Source organism: Branchiostoma lanceolatum, chromosome 15 (assembly GCF_035083965.1).
Source record: "Branchiostoma lanceolatum isolate klBraLanc5 chromosome 15, klBraLanc5.hap2, whole genome shotgun sequence".
In the NCBI taxonomy this organism is placed as follows: domain Eukaryota; kingdom Metazoa; phylum Chordata; class Leptocardii; order Amphioxiformes; family Branchiostomatidae; genus Branchiostoma; species Branchiostoma lanceolatum.
The window spans coordinates 12,927,388-12,942,789 of NC_089736.1; the positions used below are offsets into that span (position 1 = coordinate 12,927,388).

The 15,402-nt window shown below is 40.0% G+C and overlaps 2 protein-coding genes across 2 annotated transcripts; both read left to right on the forward strand.

Moving 5' to 3' along the window:
- The first annotated feature begins 3,398 nt into the window (after positions 1–3,398).
- Positions 3,399–8,601, forward strand: LOC136449364 (protocadherin Fat 4-like). Its single transcript, XM_066449379.1, has 8 exons — positions 3,399–3,429; positions 4,428–4,661; positions 5,234–5,500; positions 5,818–6,096; positions 6,528–7,248; positions 7,847–7,988; positions 8,219–8,314; positions 8,578–8,601. The coding sequence occupies exons 1-8, from the start codon at positions 3,399–3,401 to the stop codon at positions 8,599–8,601; spliced, it is 1,794 nt and encodes a 597-aa protein (XP_066305476.1).
- Positions 8,602–9,414: 813 nt separating this feature from the next.
- On the forward strand, positions 9,415–15,235 carry LOC136420249 (cadherin EGF LAG seven-pass G-type receptor 2-like; the record flags this gene model as incomplete). The annotated part of the gene is made up of 10 exons (XM_066407099.1): positions 9,415–10,374; positions 10,825–10,944; positions 11,317–11,412; positions 12,101–12,241; positions 12,347–12,446; positions 12,624–12,908; positions 13,329–13,504; positions 13,851–14,046; positions 14,344–14,585; positions 15,170–15,235. Coding segments are annotated over 10 exons (2,382 nt in total), but the record flags the coding sequence as incomplete, so codon positions are not given.
- Between the last annotated feature and the right edge of the window lie 167 nt (positions 15,236–15,402).

The window sequence follows — 15,402 nt, forward strand, 5'->3', positions numbered from 1 at the left end:
CAATGATCAGAAAATGGCTAAAGTTGAGTACATGCTTTGATCGGATTTTAATGAAGACATTGGTATGATATCGTACTCATTGCATACATTAGCACAGGTTGGTGATAACAACAGTTGCTCCAGACAAAAGATAAACCATCTTTTCCAATTATCAGCAATGTTGTTCAATCAACTGATGATAATTGGAATGAACATTGGATAGGGACATTATATCTGCCTGGTAAATTTCATTATTGACGCAAACTTCATAACCATACATTGTTAAGCTTAAGCAGCAACATTCTATGATGAAAATCATGCGAACGTTATTTCTCATTAAATACCGATCTTATTGTAACTTGTGTTTTAATCTTCTCTGCAGAACCCGAGGCCCCTACAAACCTTCAGTTCATCGCAATGAGCACGAGTAGTCTTGTGTTATCATGGATTGCCTCCAGTTCTGCTGATACCTACAGAGTGACCTACCAGATGCCTGGAGGCACTGAGATCAACTCTTCGCCTTCTATTGCTGGCACGACACACACCATCAGGAATCTGGCGGCGGGAACCATGTATACTGTCAGGGTGTATGGTTCCAGGCACGGTGTGGAAAGCGATCCACTCCAAAGAGATCAAAGAACGAGTAAGCTGATCTTCATTTAATACATGCTTGAAAGACCATCGTTGTTAACGCAATATAGTGCTGGTAAATAGATGACGAATGTGTTATTAAAATACCATAATCATGCTGATGCTGATTCAAGGATGGTCATTGAAATGCGGCATTTTTGTTGATGTCACGTTATCTATGGATCATTAATTGTTGCTCAATGATTACAACATCAAATGAATGGCAAACTGTTTCCTGACGAAAGGTATTGATAACTCAAATATTCTTTTAATGCCTTTAGACCCCGAAGCTCCAACGAATCTTCAGTTCATCACAGTGGAAACAGACAGTCTACAGGTGTCCTGGACTGCCTCTAGCTCTGCTGACACATACAGAGTGGTCTACATGAACCAGACGTCTGGAGGCGATGAGATTGTGTCTGTCCACTCGACCTCCAACACCACACACACCATTGATGGTCTGTCTCCAGGAACCCTGGTTACAGTCAAGGTGTACGGAAACAAAAACGGTTCTGAAAGCCTGCCACTCGAGGGAGAACAAGGAACAAGTGAGATCATTTTTACTTATAAAGTTGGACTTGGACGATAATCAATAGGTTGGTTATATGTCAAATAACATAAATGACATAAGGGGCAAATGCGTCATTTGATGACAAGAGATTACATATTGGTCGGTGTGTGTTGAGTCTGACTGTTCGTTGTGACTGAAAATAAATAATTATTCATTTATAGTTTACTAATAGCAAAAGCCAATTATAAGTTGCTTTGATGACATGATGATTTTCGTGATTATCATCAAATTGGTATTTGATGAATATCCTTTAATCGTCTTTTTCACTTCTGTGTGCTTTTTATAGGACCAGAATCTCCCACCAATCTTCGATTAGAGACGGATGGTCTAGACGGTATTGGAGTGTACTGGAATGCGTCTAGTTCTGTTGATGCTTACAACGTCAGCTATCGGCAGTTTGGAGGCGCTGAAAACGTGGATATCATCTCTGAGGATAGAACAAGACATAGCATCTACGGTCTGGTGCCAGGGACATTGTACATCGTTAGAGTGTACGGTATCAAAAACGACGTTGCAAGCCTGCCACTTCAAGGGCATCAGAGAACAAGTAAGCTCCTTTCTTTTAATGCTGTTGAAACTATTTGCTAAATCTAATGGTTCAAGAACAACATAGTGGGCATTGATAAAATATGCGAATAAATGTAATGATGCAGAGTCATATTTGATTTCCCTTGACCTTAATAACAACGAATACAACAATTAGCTGCCTTGATATCTAACCTTCAGTGTTTGTGCATCATCAGGGCTATCAGTATGCCTAAACACCTTACCCGAACTCATCCGAACTCACCCGAACTCATCCGAGTCTTAAATGCAGTGTACACGGGGCAAGGACTTTATGTGACGCTCTGGATACATTGTTTATGCAATTATGAATGAAAAATATGCAGCAAATCTTAAGAATGTACTAGTTCTTGCATGTTACCCCTCTCGTTCCAATATGAGAAGGAATGTCTGCCCGCCATATTGGATTCTCATTGTTGGGGTCCACTTAGGTTTGTCAATACCTTTTTGTAGTTTGACAGATGACAGGACAATAATACGGTCAAATTCACAGATTGCGTACAATCTGAGGGGAGCCGGCAACAGGAATCTAGTTCCTCTACAAGGCCGACTCCCCCAGAAAATTTACAAAGTTGAGATAAAAACAATAAATGAAAGACATCAAATGCTAAAAGAAATACATTAAAAAAATGAGAGTAATAAGGTCAAATGATAAGGAAAACAGGGTAAACGGTTAAGCTATGTCACTATGCAAGATGAGCAACGACAAGTGGTCGTCCAAGTACATAAGTTATCAACAGAAAATGTGTCACTTAATCGGGATCTATAATATGAAATCAAGAGTTTTTTAACGGACTGTAGAGTGAGGTTTGAGTACATATGTTGGCGAATGTCTAGTGGTAAATTGTTCCAGATGACGGCAATACGACTAAAGTAAGAGAATGAGAATGATTCAGTTTTACATAGCCGTGGTACAAGTTGGAATTGGTCTGTAGAGCGAAGTGATCTAGTAGGTCTGGATACATTGAGGACATGAGAAATGTTGGTACAGTACACGTTGCGGAAACATTTGAAAAGAAATAAGATATCAAAAAGTTCTCGTCTGTAACACAATGGTAGAAGGTTGGTATGGGTTAATCTGTCATTATAGTTAAGTTCGTAATCATTACAGATGTACTTGGTAGCACGTCTTTGAACACCTTCTACTTTGCGCTGATACAATCTTGTATGCGGTGCCCATACCTGAGAACAGTAGTCTAAATGTGGTATCACCAGTGATCGATACAAATTGAGTTTAACAGTAAATGGAGCATTAAAGCCTACTGATCTCTTGATCATTGCAAGTCTTGAGTTACATGTTGATATCTTCTTAAGTACATGAGAATTCCAGGATAAGTTATGTTGTACATGAACTCCTAAGTCATTATAACTATCTTGTCGACTGAGTACAGAATCTGACATGCTATAAGGGTATTCAACAGGTGAAGTTTTACGTGTCATACTAACAACTGAACACTTAGATGGATGAAATACCATCTCCCAGGTTTTCCCCCAGGCCACAAGACGATCTAAGTCGGACTGAAATTTAAAACAATCAAAAATCGAAGTAATTCTTCTAAAACATTTAGCGTCATCTGCAAACATGGCCATTTTACCAAATTCAACACAGTCAGGTAAATCATTAACGAATAATAGAAACAAGAATGGCCCTAATATGGATCCCTGGGGGACACCTGACAACACAGGTAAGTAATCAGACATTTCGCCTTCTATGACAGTTCTTTGAAAACGTTCTGAAAGATAGTCGTTAAATAAAGCAAGTAGTTGTCTGGAGAACCCAAAAGATTTCAATTTGTGTACTAGGAGTTTATGAGAGACACTATCAAATGCTTTGCAAAAATCCAAGAATATTACGTCAACTTGCCCAGATTTATCCAGTACTTCACCTATTTCCTCGTAAACTTCTAAAAGTTGGGTGGTAGTGGATTTACCCTTGACGAAACCATGTTGAAGGGGATAAAGAGTGTTTGACAATAATGGAGAAAGAGAGTTGAAAATACATCTTTCGAAAACTTTGCTTGTGATACATAATAACGACACAGGTCTGTAATTAGATACGGCACTCTTATCACCCTTCTTAAAAACAGGAGTAATATTAGCTTTTTTCCACATACTCGGAATTTTTGCATTGCTCACACATAATTGAAACAGTTTTTCTAAAGATGGTGCTAATTGAGCTGCACACTTATTTAATACCATCGCTGGGAGATCGTCCGGCCCTGTGGCCTTTGTAACTTCGATGCTGTTTTGGTCAAAGATTATAATATAGCAAAATTGCATCTCAATCAACTCATAAAAATTGTGCCAAATTCATTTTTTAGCCTCAAATACAAGCACGTAATATGTTATCATGGAAGCTAACAGAGAAACATACAAAAACTGGTAAATACTTACTAAACAAAGACTTGCTGCTTATGTTTTGTATTCATAATTGCATATAAAATGTATCTAGGGCGTCACACGAAGTCCTTGCCCCATGTAAACTTTATTTTTGACTCGTATGAGTTCGGATGAGTTTGGATGATTTCGGGTGAGGTGTTTAGGCATACCCTCAGGGCTATAACTGTAATACAGTAAACATTGATGCAATTACAGGGACAACTGCGCAGAATGCAAGCAAGCATTTATGTTACTCCTAAAGTATTATAATAATGTTCTGATCTATGTGACTGCTCACCAACAGCTGTAGCCTCGCCACGACCCATCCACATCCCATCATCTGATAGCGTGACAGAGAATAGCATCAACATCACCTGGACAGATGCAGATGGGGCCAAAGACAGCTACAACATCAGCATCTCTCCTGCTGATGGTGACAACCCTACAGGAAGCGTGGATGATGAAGACCCACTGTGGTACACCTTTAGTGGTCTCACAGCAGGAACCTCGTACACTATCAGTGTCAAAACTATCAGTGGTGAGGACAGCAGTGTGACAAGGGTATATACACAACGGACACGTGAGTACCGTCAAAAGTACATTGACTGCACCAATGCCGCTTTGAAATAAGAACTATCAGAATGAACTTTCTTGACAAGTTAACACATTTAACTGGTAACTCGTTTGACTTACATACTATCTCCGACAGTACCAAAATTTCTCTTGCACTTAGAGGATCATCCTCATTAACTACTGACTACAATTTAGATATTATGCTACCTACACAAATATACATCCCACCCACCAAACGCTTCTAGCTCTATTGGACAGAGAATCTCCAAGCAAAAGATGTAGAAGTCAATATGTATATGTATATGTATATATATAGAGAGAGATCTAATGTTATGTCTATAAGGTTATATATTTGTTAAGTGGCGTTGGCACAATATGTTGTAGAACTTGAGTGCAGCGCCACTCTGTCTTTGTCTCTGTTATCTTTGAATAAACAAAATATATAATGATAATTCCTATGTCAATTTTGTCATAACTTAGACACATCCACAATTTCTATTCATCAACATTTGTTCTTTATATTGTCTTAATATACAGCTGTAGCCCCAGCAAGAAATGTAAGCATCATTGAAGCAACAGAAAGCAACATCACCGTCACCTGGGCAGCTGCAGCTGGTCCCAAGGACAGCTACATTATTGGAATCTCTCCCGCTGATGGTGACAACCCTTCTGGAAGTGTGGACGATGGGGACCCTCTAGAGTATACCTTTACTGGCCTGACACCGGGAACCCTGTACACCATCAGTGTCAGAACTAACAGTAGTTGGATGCTCAGTGTGGCAATGATAATGACACAAAGGACAAGTAAGTGGCAGTCATTACGAATTGATCAGTTGGATTAAACAGCAATTATGTTTGGATATTGACATAATCTTAATGAATTCGTATTATTTAAGACTGAATGTAATTTACTCAGCCTCAAGTCATTGCACGGTAATCGTGGGCAAGAATGTGTTTTACAAAATCTTACTACAAATCCTATGACCAAAACATCACTGTTGCAAAAATGCAGAAGGTACAACAACTAAGATTGCCATTCCCTTTCGTTAAGTACCCTCTTAAATTTTGCAAAATATCAATTCTTTTTTTCTTGTTATTGACATTGGTATTTGTTTATGTAGAGCCAAATCCTCCGGGTACCATCACGACAGACATAGTCTCAGCAAGCATCGTGACCTGGGAACCTTCTACTGGGGGTGTGGTCTCTGGATATCAAGTCATTTACACAACAGAGGATGGTAGTCCACACCACACCAGGACGGTTAACAATGGAACAATCGCAACTGCTATACCAGTTGCCCTGACCACTGGTACACTGTATACACTCGAAGTGTATGCATTTAGTGACGATGGCGGCTACAGGACAGAGAGTGAGAGGAAAATCCTTACAGTTGTAGCAAGTGAGTATTTACCTTATCCTGCAACTTGACGCTTGCACAAGTAATGAGATGATTTAGAATTTGTATTAACGGATCTTTAACTACCGTTACTTCCTTTGCTCTTTATCTGAAGTAATTGTATTGCGTCGAACAGCCCTGTGTTAACAGTAATAGATTTAGAGGAATATTCGTAACTGTGCTATAACAAAATCTGCAACAACTGTTTTTCTGGATACTGGGCTGCAAAGTTGTAACAATGTATTTAATATATAGTCGGAATCACTGTATCAAACTAAAGATCGTTTTTATTGACATCTTTGTTGGTAGTCATTGGAGATTTGCAGATTCTCGGAAGATTAATAAACTATAAGGACCTGTGTAATCGATTGCATTCTTTGTGTGAATTCAAGCCAACATTTACAGTCCGAAATCCCTAATTCCTTTCTACACAGACACAGCACCAACTCCTCTGCTGCAAACCTGCGTAACTAACTCCCAGATGTTCAACGTGCTAGAAGAAGCAACTGGCGTTACAACTTACACCTTGCTGATTCCCGACTCTACGACCTGTCAGAACTGTTCCATTGTCTATGGGGAGACCACCTGCTTCATTGATGATGCTTACAATGTTTCATCATACGTAGTGGCCAACTCGTCTTCCACTACGTCATGCAACCTGATCATCACCTCTCCCATTGACAGAGAAACAACCCCGAGTGTTAGATTCGCAGTCAGTTGGAGCAGGACGGTTTACAACAATGGCTTCATCGTTCATGAGGACTGCGGCAGCATACCAGTCGAACTCTTGGTGGTCGATGTGAACGACAACCCTCCAGTGTTCGGAACAGATACCACAAAGACGCTGTACATTCGGGATCAAACGCCCGTAAAGACAATTCTTGCCGTTGCGTCAGCTCAAGATGCTGATACAGGCATAAACGCAGACATAAAATACAACATCCCATCTCTCACGGCATCGGAGAATTTTGAAGTCGACAGTGATGGCGTCGTGACCACAAGGCGTGAGTTAACACAAATGTTACTGAGGCAGTCTGGACTTCTGTTGGATGAGAAAGTGGAGGTCGTCGTTATGGCAACTGATGGAGTACACAACACAACAACAACACTTTCGTTCACATTTCTGGACCCTGGTGGAGTAAACACCAGCGCAAGGTATACTGTCCATGTCTATACTTTGAATGAAATACTTTGGCCTTAGTTCTCTTCTTCTAAAACAATTTTCCACTCAGCGTCCTTCGACAAAGCATCGCGCAAAGTATGGGGCCAAAAAAATGCCGATGATTGTAAACGTCTGGCAAATATGTGCAACTATGAAATGATGTATTAAATAACCAGAAACTGTAGAATTTGATGCCAAAGTAGGCCTAGCCGTGAATTATATCTTAAGTTTATTGCAAGTTCATGCCCCGTGGGCTAATTGCAAATACATGGTAAAAACATGGGGAAAACATACACGCGTCAGTAAACTGTGACTGACTTTGTTGTGACAATAGGCTAGTGGTACTAACGTTAAATGTAATTGTTGGCTATATCTAAACTAGTTGGGTTTGACTTCTTTTTTGGAAGCAGTGGAAGACGAAAAGTTCCACTTTTTCTACTATTTGTGGGTTCTGTGATTTCAAGAGAAAGGTAGCATTTTGTTCATCCGTGAATGTTTAAAAGTAGGGTCATTTCGTGGTAACTTGTTTAAATTATGTACAAAGTTGGGCCCCTTACAATGCACCTAATAAAAGTTACTGTTCCCTAACAGCACATATGAAGTATCATTGCTGGAGGAGGAGCCAGTCGGCACTGTTGTCATCAACCTTCGGGACCAGCGGACATTTGACAATGACAACATCATCTACAGCTTCAGCCATACAGCAAAGGGTTTTGCGTTAAACTCATCTTCGGTAGGATTGTCCTCTTGCTTCCGAGCGCGTTCAATCTTGATAATATATATATATATATTTAGTTGGGGGGGGGGGTTGCCTTGTCATGTCAATAACAGTTAATGGTATTCAAACAGGAATGATTAAGACGATTTTGATTTGAAATGTTTGTGACTGATTTATTTAATCCTATTACAAGACAATTGGAAAACAATGCTCTTTACTATGAATTATGCCTCTGTGAAATACAGGGAGAGGTTACCACAGCAGAAGTTCTGGATAGGGAGGAAGAAGATGTGTACGAACTAACCATCTCTGTATCCGATCCCGGTGGATGTTACGCGTCGGTAAGCATGAACCTTCACTGTAATCGTGATAAATATGCATTCAAGATGACAGTGTATATTCCAGAAAAAATTTTGTTTGAACATTTACATTATCAAACCAATGAGTGCATATTTTTCTTTCGAGCGAACTTCACAGAGACGCATCAACATATCTTGTGGTCGATAATGGTTCAAACTGCCATGATCGTCTCAATGGGTTCTTGTTCATTGTATGTCTGCTTTTGGTTCATTGTAAATATGTATTTTGAATTGATGCATTGTAGTGTGGTTATAAAACACTGAGGTGACCTTTTTTTGAGGTGAGGTATTTTGTCAATGATTCTACTAGGCATCCATTAAAATAACTGTGCGAGTGGAGGACGTGAATGACAACGCTCCAGTCTTCCTAGACACATCCTACAGCGGACGGATACAAGAGGACGCCAGCATAGGACAAGCTGTCACTATTGTACGTTTGATATGTATTATAATTGTATATAGTGGCGCTTTACTTTGCCATGGAATATACTGTATGACTCCTTAATTTGATATCACTTTGCACAGTGGTTATGTAATGCTGTGTCTTCTCTATGGGAGTAGTAGAGTGTATAATCCATCCAATTGAACACATTTTACAAATTTCAAAGCAAAATTCAATAACTGTAAATTTTATACAATTTGTACTCCAATGCATACTACAGAACGGCCCTGGCATATCAGCAGTCGACGACGATCTCGGTAGGAATAGTCAAATAAATTACGCACTGGACTGTTGCCAAGACGCCTTCGTCATTGATGAAGATACAGGCGAAATCACAACCAATGAGACCTTAGATCGAGAAAACACGTCCGTCTATTATCTGACAGTTGTTGCTCGCGATAATCCTTCTAATGACAGCTTGCGAAGGGAATCTCGAACAAACGTGACCATCACAGTTCTGGATATCAACGACAACCGGCCCACGTTCATTGGAATGTCACCCCTCCAAATATCTTTGTATGAAAACGAAACTGTAAACTCTATTGTTGCTACTGTCAAAGCAATGGACCCGGATGAGGGGTCCAACGGACTTGTCTTCTACGAAATACGTTCCGGTGCGGAGGGCAGATTCACTGTAACCCCAGGAACAGGACAGGTCAAAATTGCTGGTGAACTTGATCGTGAAACAAAGGACTTTTACCAGCTGGAGATTTCAGCTAGTGACGGCAGCAACCCTCCCAAGGTAACGAGTGGTTTCTACTTAAACATTACGGTCGAGGACGTGAATGATAACACACCAACTTTTTCGGAATCATCGTATGCCCTGACAGTGCAAGAAGAGACAGAGACAGGGACGGTGGTAGGTAACATCACCGCAGAAGATCTAGACATGAGTGCAAATGCTCGGATAAGGTACACCTTTACAGAAGCTGTGGAACATTTTGCCATTAGCGAAACAACCGGAACACTGACAGTTCTTTCAATCCTCGATTTTGACAATGCGACACACCCAAAGCTATCCAGTTTTACGGTGCAAGCCTCTGACGGTACGTTCTCTTCAACTGTTGAGGTGCAAGTGAGCCTCATGGACATAAACGACAACGCTCCTACCTACCGTGCTGACAACTATGACACTACACTTCTTTACCTCATACATCCTGCCTTTGTTACGGTCGTTGATGCAACAGATAGAGACAGTGGTACCAACTCTGAGATATCATACAGCTTTGTCAACGACAGTTCAATGACAACGCTCTTTGATATAGATCAATCAACCGGGATCATCTGGCTGGAAAGCGATCCAGGTGATATTGAGGCTGTCAATCTAACCGTTGCAGCTGCAGACAACGGGAATCCATCCAAGAACACTACAACTACTATATTGATAGAAATAAACAAACCACCTACTGGCGCCTATCGAGTGTCCTTTAACGGGACCACATTTGAGGGCGGAGTGGAGGAAAACAGCAACATCGAGCAATTAGTTACCTCTCTTACAGCTAACGTTCTAGGAACCGGACTTATGCCCTGCCAGGAGAAACTGAGATATAAGCTAGCGGCAAGGTCGGACGACTTTGAATTCACTGTCAACGACACGACGGTTAGTCCATACAATAGAAATCTTTTTTATCTGAGCTGTCATCTTGCAGTGATAAACGTAACGAAACCTAAAAATGCTAATCTGCACATGCGCAGACGTGACATCACCAGTAGGTCAAACTTTCCCGAATGTTTGTAACGACATCTCTTTCGTATTTGTGAAAAACGAATTCAAACATATTTCTTTATTGTTTCAAAGTAGATTTCATCACCATCCTTCATTTATTCAGATACATATTCGTTTTATGCAATGACAATTGAATTTAATACAAGCATGTTTGCTGCTTATATGCACCATGTCACAGTATTTTATTCAGTCATGACGAGAAAATTATCAGCAAGATAACTATAGTCTATACAAACAGCTCAGCCCTGTTGTAACACATTCATACATACTAAACTGAGAATTGCATTATGAGGCAACACAATTTGTTCATGCTGCCTTCTTTAGGGGGAGATTAGGACAAGGGGTATCGTGTTTGACAGAGAGACCAGGGGAAGCTACACGTTTGCTGTTGTTGTCGAGAATACATGCCCGGATCTGGACGAAAAAAGCTTTGACTACACTTCGGTAAGGTTGCATATTACCAAAGTATGTTTTATTTCAAGGACGTCGTTATGTCATTGTTAAAGTTTACTAATGTTTAATTTCGCTTTTTGAATTGATATTTTCATTACGTAATATTCATAACTTAATTTGGTTGATTTAATTTAATTTATGCTGCAATCTTAGTTCCTTGGGAGGCCAATATATACGCTCCCAAGCTTTCGGCCACTTTTGCCAATCTATAGTATAATTTTATTATCGTTTTCTCTCACTGAATAAATGAACAATAACCAAACATCTTTTAACTACCCAGTATATGGCTGCGTTTCATAAGAAAACTTTGACATTTGAAAATGTAGTATGACATCCACGTTATGATTTATACGCTTTTAACAGGTTGTGGTCCGGGTCGCTGATCAAAATGACGAACGCCCAACATTTAACAGCAGCAGTTACAGTTTTGAGGCATCAGAGAACATAACAGGAGTGGAGGTGGGGAAAGTTGTAGCAGTTGACAAGGACACTGGGACTAATGCTAACTTCCATTATACAATACATCCAAGCGGTACGTACAAGCATGTATGGTAATTCTGGCTACATTTTTATTTATCGAAAATTCAATTATCGTATATTGCAAGGTCAAAAGATTAATGACCTGTTCTATTTTGTTTTTTAGGAAGCCCGTTCAGCATTGACGTCAATGGAACTATCTCAGTAATCAAATTACTAGACAGAGAGGCTGCAAATAGTTATACATTGACAATACTTGTAAGTATGACCTGAAAGGACAAAAAAACAATGGATTTTCACGATATTTAGTATACAGGTAGCTTAGTGAATGGTTTAAAGCTGCCAAGAGTAGTATGTTTTGAAATGTGGGTCATAGTACCCTCAACAATTTTTTAGACACAGAAAAAATCATCTGAACTTGTCCAAATCTGCATAATACATGAGAACCATTTATGACATGCCACTCAACAAGACGGCCATCAGTTGGCGACGGTATAGGTTCATAGAACTCTGGTTAGCAATGCAATACCCTTGTGATTTTCATGCTCATATGACTAAAATCTATTTGTTGAACATTATAGCAACCGTCATGAAAGTACTGAAAGCTGCTGAGTAATCGTTTTTTTTTTCATTACTAACTCATGACATCTTCAATCACTCTGTTTTGTAGGCTGAAGACATGGGAGTGCCTCCCTTGAATAGCACCTGCACTGTACACGTACGTGTTCTAGACATCAACGACAATGCCCCAAAATTTGCTGATCCAGACTACCGTACAGAACTTCCAGAAGATCTCCCAATTTTCACTCAGGTAAGCAGAATCGTCTTGAATTTATTAGCAAGCAATTTTAACTGTGCCCTGACGAGTTCATCTCTAATAAAGAACTATTTTACTACCTTTCATTTCTTTTTGCAGCTTGACATCACCATCAGTGCTTCTGACGACGATACTGGTACTAATGGAAATATCGGATTCTCGTTACATGGACTGGGAAGTCACCTGTTCTCAATAGAAGGTAGAGAATAACATTGCTTACTAGCCTGAATGTAGATATGGAAGGAACAAACGTAATATAAACATATTGTTGTGCTTGCTGTGTAGCCCCTTAAGTGACATTATGCTATGTAATATATTGATATGAATGAAAAATAAAAAAATAAAAAAATATATTACCCTTTTTTCTTATCCCTAGGTGTGTCTGGTGTTGTCAGTCTGGCTGGTAATTTGGATTATGAAAATAAGACCCAGTACAACCTGACCGTCACAGCAACGGACAATGGTCATCCAAATAAAGCCTCTACTAGTGTCCCACTGTTCATCGAGGTAACAGACGCTAACGACAACCCGCCCATATTTGATTGTGATGACTACAACAGTTCTACTTACCGTGATGTGCCGACAACGGACGTTCTGGTCACCGTCAGCGCCACTGATCGAGATTCTGGACTCAACAAAGAACTGCTCTATAGCATAACAGGTAGGACGTGTGATTTTGGGTGTGGTCCTTTTAGGCTAGGCTGTGCTTTATTTCCTACATAGTCTCTTTAAGGCTAGGCTGAGATTGCTAAATGGTCTCTTACATCTAGGCTGGGGTTGCTATTTTGTCTCTTTATAAATTTAGCCAAGGCTGTGGTCGTTAATTTGCATTTTCAGGCTGTCCTTTGTTTGATAATGATCTCTCTAAGCTAGAATGGGCTTGCTATATATGATTTCTTTAGGCTAGACTGGGCTTGCTATCTGGTCTCTGTAGGCATATGTTGGAGTTGATATTTGGTCTAATTAGGCTAGGCTGGGGCTAACGGTTGCAATATGTGATTTAGATGTGGGTTAACATTACTAGATATATGCTCTTTTCAATCCAGCATTTTATTACATACAGTTTTTCCTCCATTTTTAGGACTGTATGGCATACAGCCTGCAAGAGGCACAGTTATGGAAACACTGTTTAACATTACTAGCTCAACTGGGGAGATCAGAGTCACAACTGACTTCATTAATGACGATATTCAGCAATACGAACTGATCATCACTGCTACAGACATGGGAAATCCACCACTTAGCAGCACGACAACGGTATGTTACATATTTTGCAACTTATGTTACCATTTCAAGTAATAACATCCTAATGTAATATTGTAGCTCATGTATAGGTATTTTTAATATTTAAATGCAATTAGTAGATAGTTTTGGACACTGATAGTCTGGTATGACCCAAGGCAAATACATTCAAGAAGTAAACAAAGAGTCATCATACTTACAGCCTTCAAGTCACTATCCCAAATGTAATCCGCGTTCAGTTCAAATTGACGGCAATTATGCCAGATAGAACAAAATCGAACGTGATTTGGGATCCAAATAAGGTCTGGGACTTTTAAGGACCGATTTTCCTGCCGTGAGCCTTTTTTTTATGTCACAACAGGTTGTGATCGACGTTGCCAGCAGCAATTTTGCACCAGAGTTCCTGGATATTCCAGCTGTCTCTCCAGTCCAAGAAGACAACAACGCCAACGGGATGCCTTCGACCTGGAATCCCATTATTGTTCAAGCCACTGATAACGATACCGAGGATGAAGGACAAGTCAAGTTTGTGCTTCCAGGCCACAATAACATTTCAGGTAAGATGGCAGGAGCGAACATTTGCTGCCCTATTTGAAGAATACGTTTCTAAACTTAGTCATTCCAGATCTAAATCAAGCGACACAACATTTGCCCCAATCGACTATGTCGTATTGTTGAGCAAGATCTATAGGCTTTTAGGCAAAGTTCCAATGCGAAAATATGGTCATTTAATAAATATCACAACCATTGTCACTAATATTGTTATCTGCCTTTAACTTCAAATTGTCTAAAATCGACCAGTATAATTTCTTTTGCGATTTTGGGTAATCATGATATTTTATCCATCTGTTTAGAACTGTTCAGGATAGACAGGACGGTGTACGACAATGCACGGGAGGTGTTTTCCGCGGAGATTTTACAGAACGCGCCCCTTGACCGCGAGAAATACCCCTCTGGACTGAACATTACTGTACTAGCAGTGGACCAGGGAGCGACACCGAAGACAAGCACGGCCATGATTCACATCACCCTAACAGACGTCAATGACAACCCTCCTACTCTGGTTAACCTGGTTGAATCGGTGGCAATTCCACAGGTATGTTACACAAGAGGAGTGTTGTGTTGTGCTAAAGTTGTGTTTCACTTTGCTGATGAGCTATGCTGTGTTGTGAATTTAAACGGTGTCATGTTAAAATGGCATAACTTAACGCAGAACTGTTGCTCATACATACGCTATTCATGCAGTGAGCATCCTTCTGCTAGAAAACCTTGGGTAGAAAACGTCACAACTTTTAAATAGCCTGGTGATTGCTAATTTCTGAAACATGTATACCTCTGTTAGAAACTACCAAGCAATTTTTCATATAAAGAATGCATATAATAAATATATATCAACATAGCATTGTCTTGTTTTCCGCAGTCCTCACCAGTTGGTACCTCGGTGATAAAAGTACACGCTACTGATCCAGACGTGGACAGCGAGTTGACTTTTCAGACAGTGAGCAAATACTTTGCCATTCATGAAACTACCGGGGAAGTCGTCACCATTGCGGAATTTCCACAAGCTAGTGAAGGCAGGGAATATGATGTGCCTGTCTTTCTTTCTGACGGCAGTTTCACCAGATTAGAGTCCATAACTATATTTGTAGGAAACCCTAATTTGCATACTCCAATGTTCAGCCAGTCTCTGTATCAAACAACTGTAGAACAAGACTTAGAAATGAGCACCAACCTGACAGACCTTGACATCTTCGCGTGTGACTTGGATTGCCCAGACTCTTGCAATAGTTCCTTATCTAACTGTACAAAGGAAGGTCGACTAACATACGGTATTGCAGAAAATACCTTCGACAGAGATATCTTCGCAATCGACGCTTACACTGGGCTCTTTAGTACAAGGTATTCATTAGATC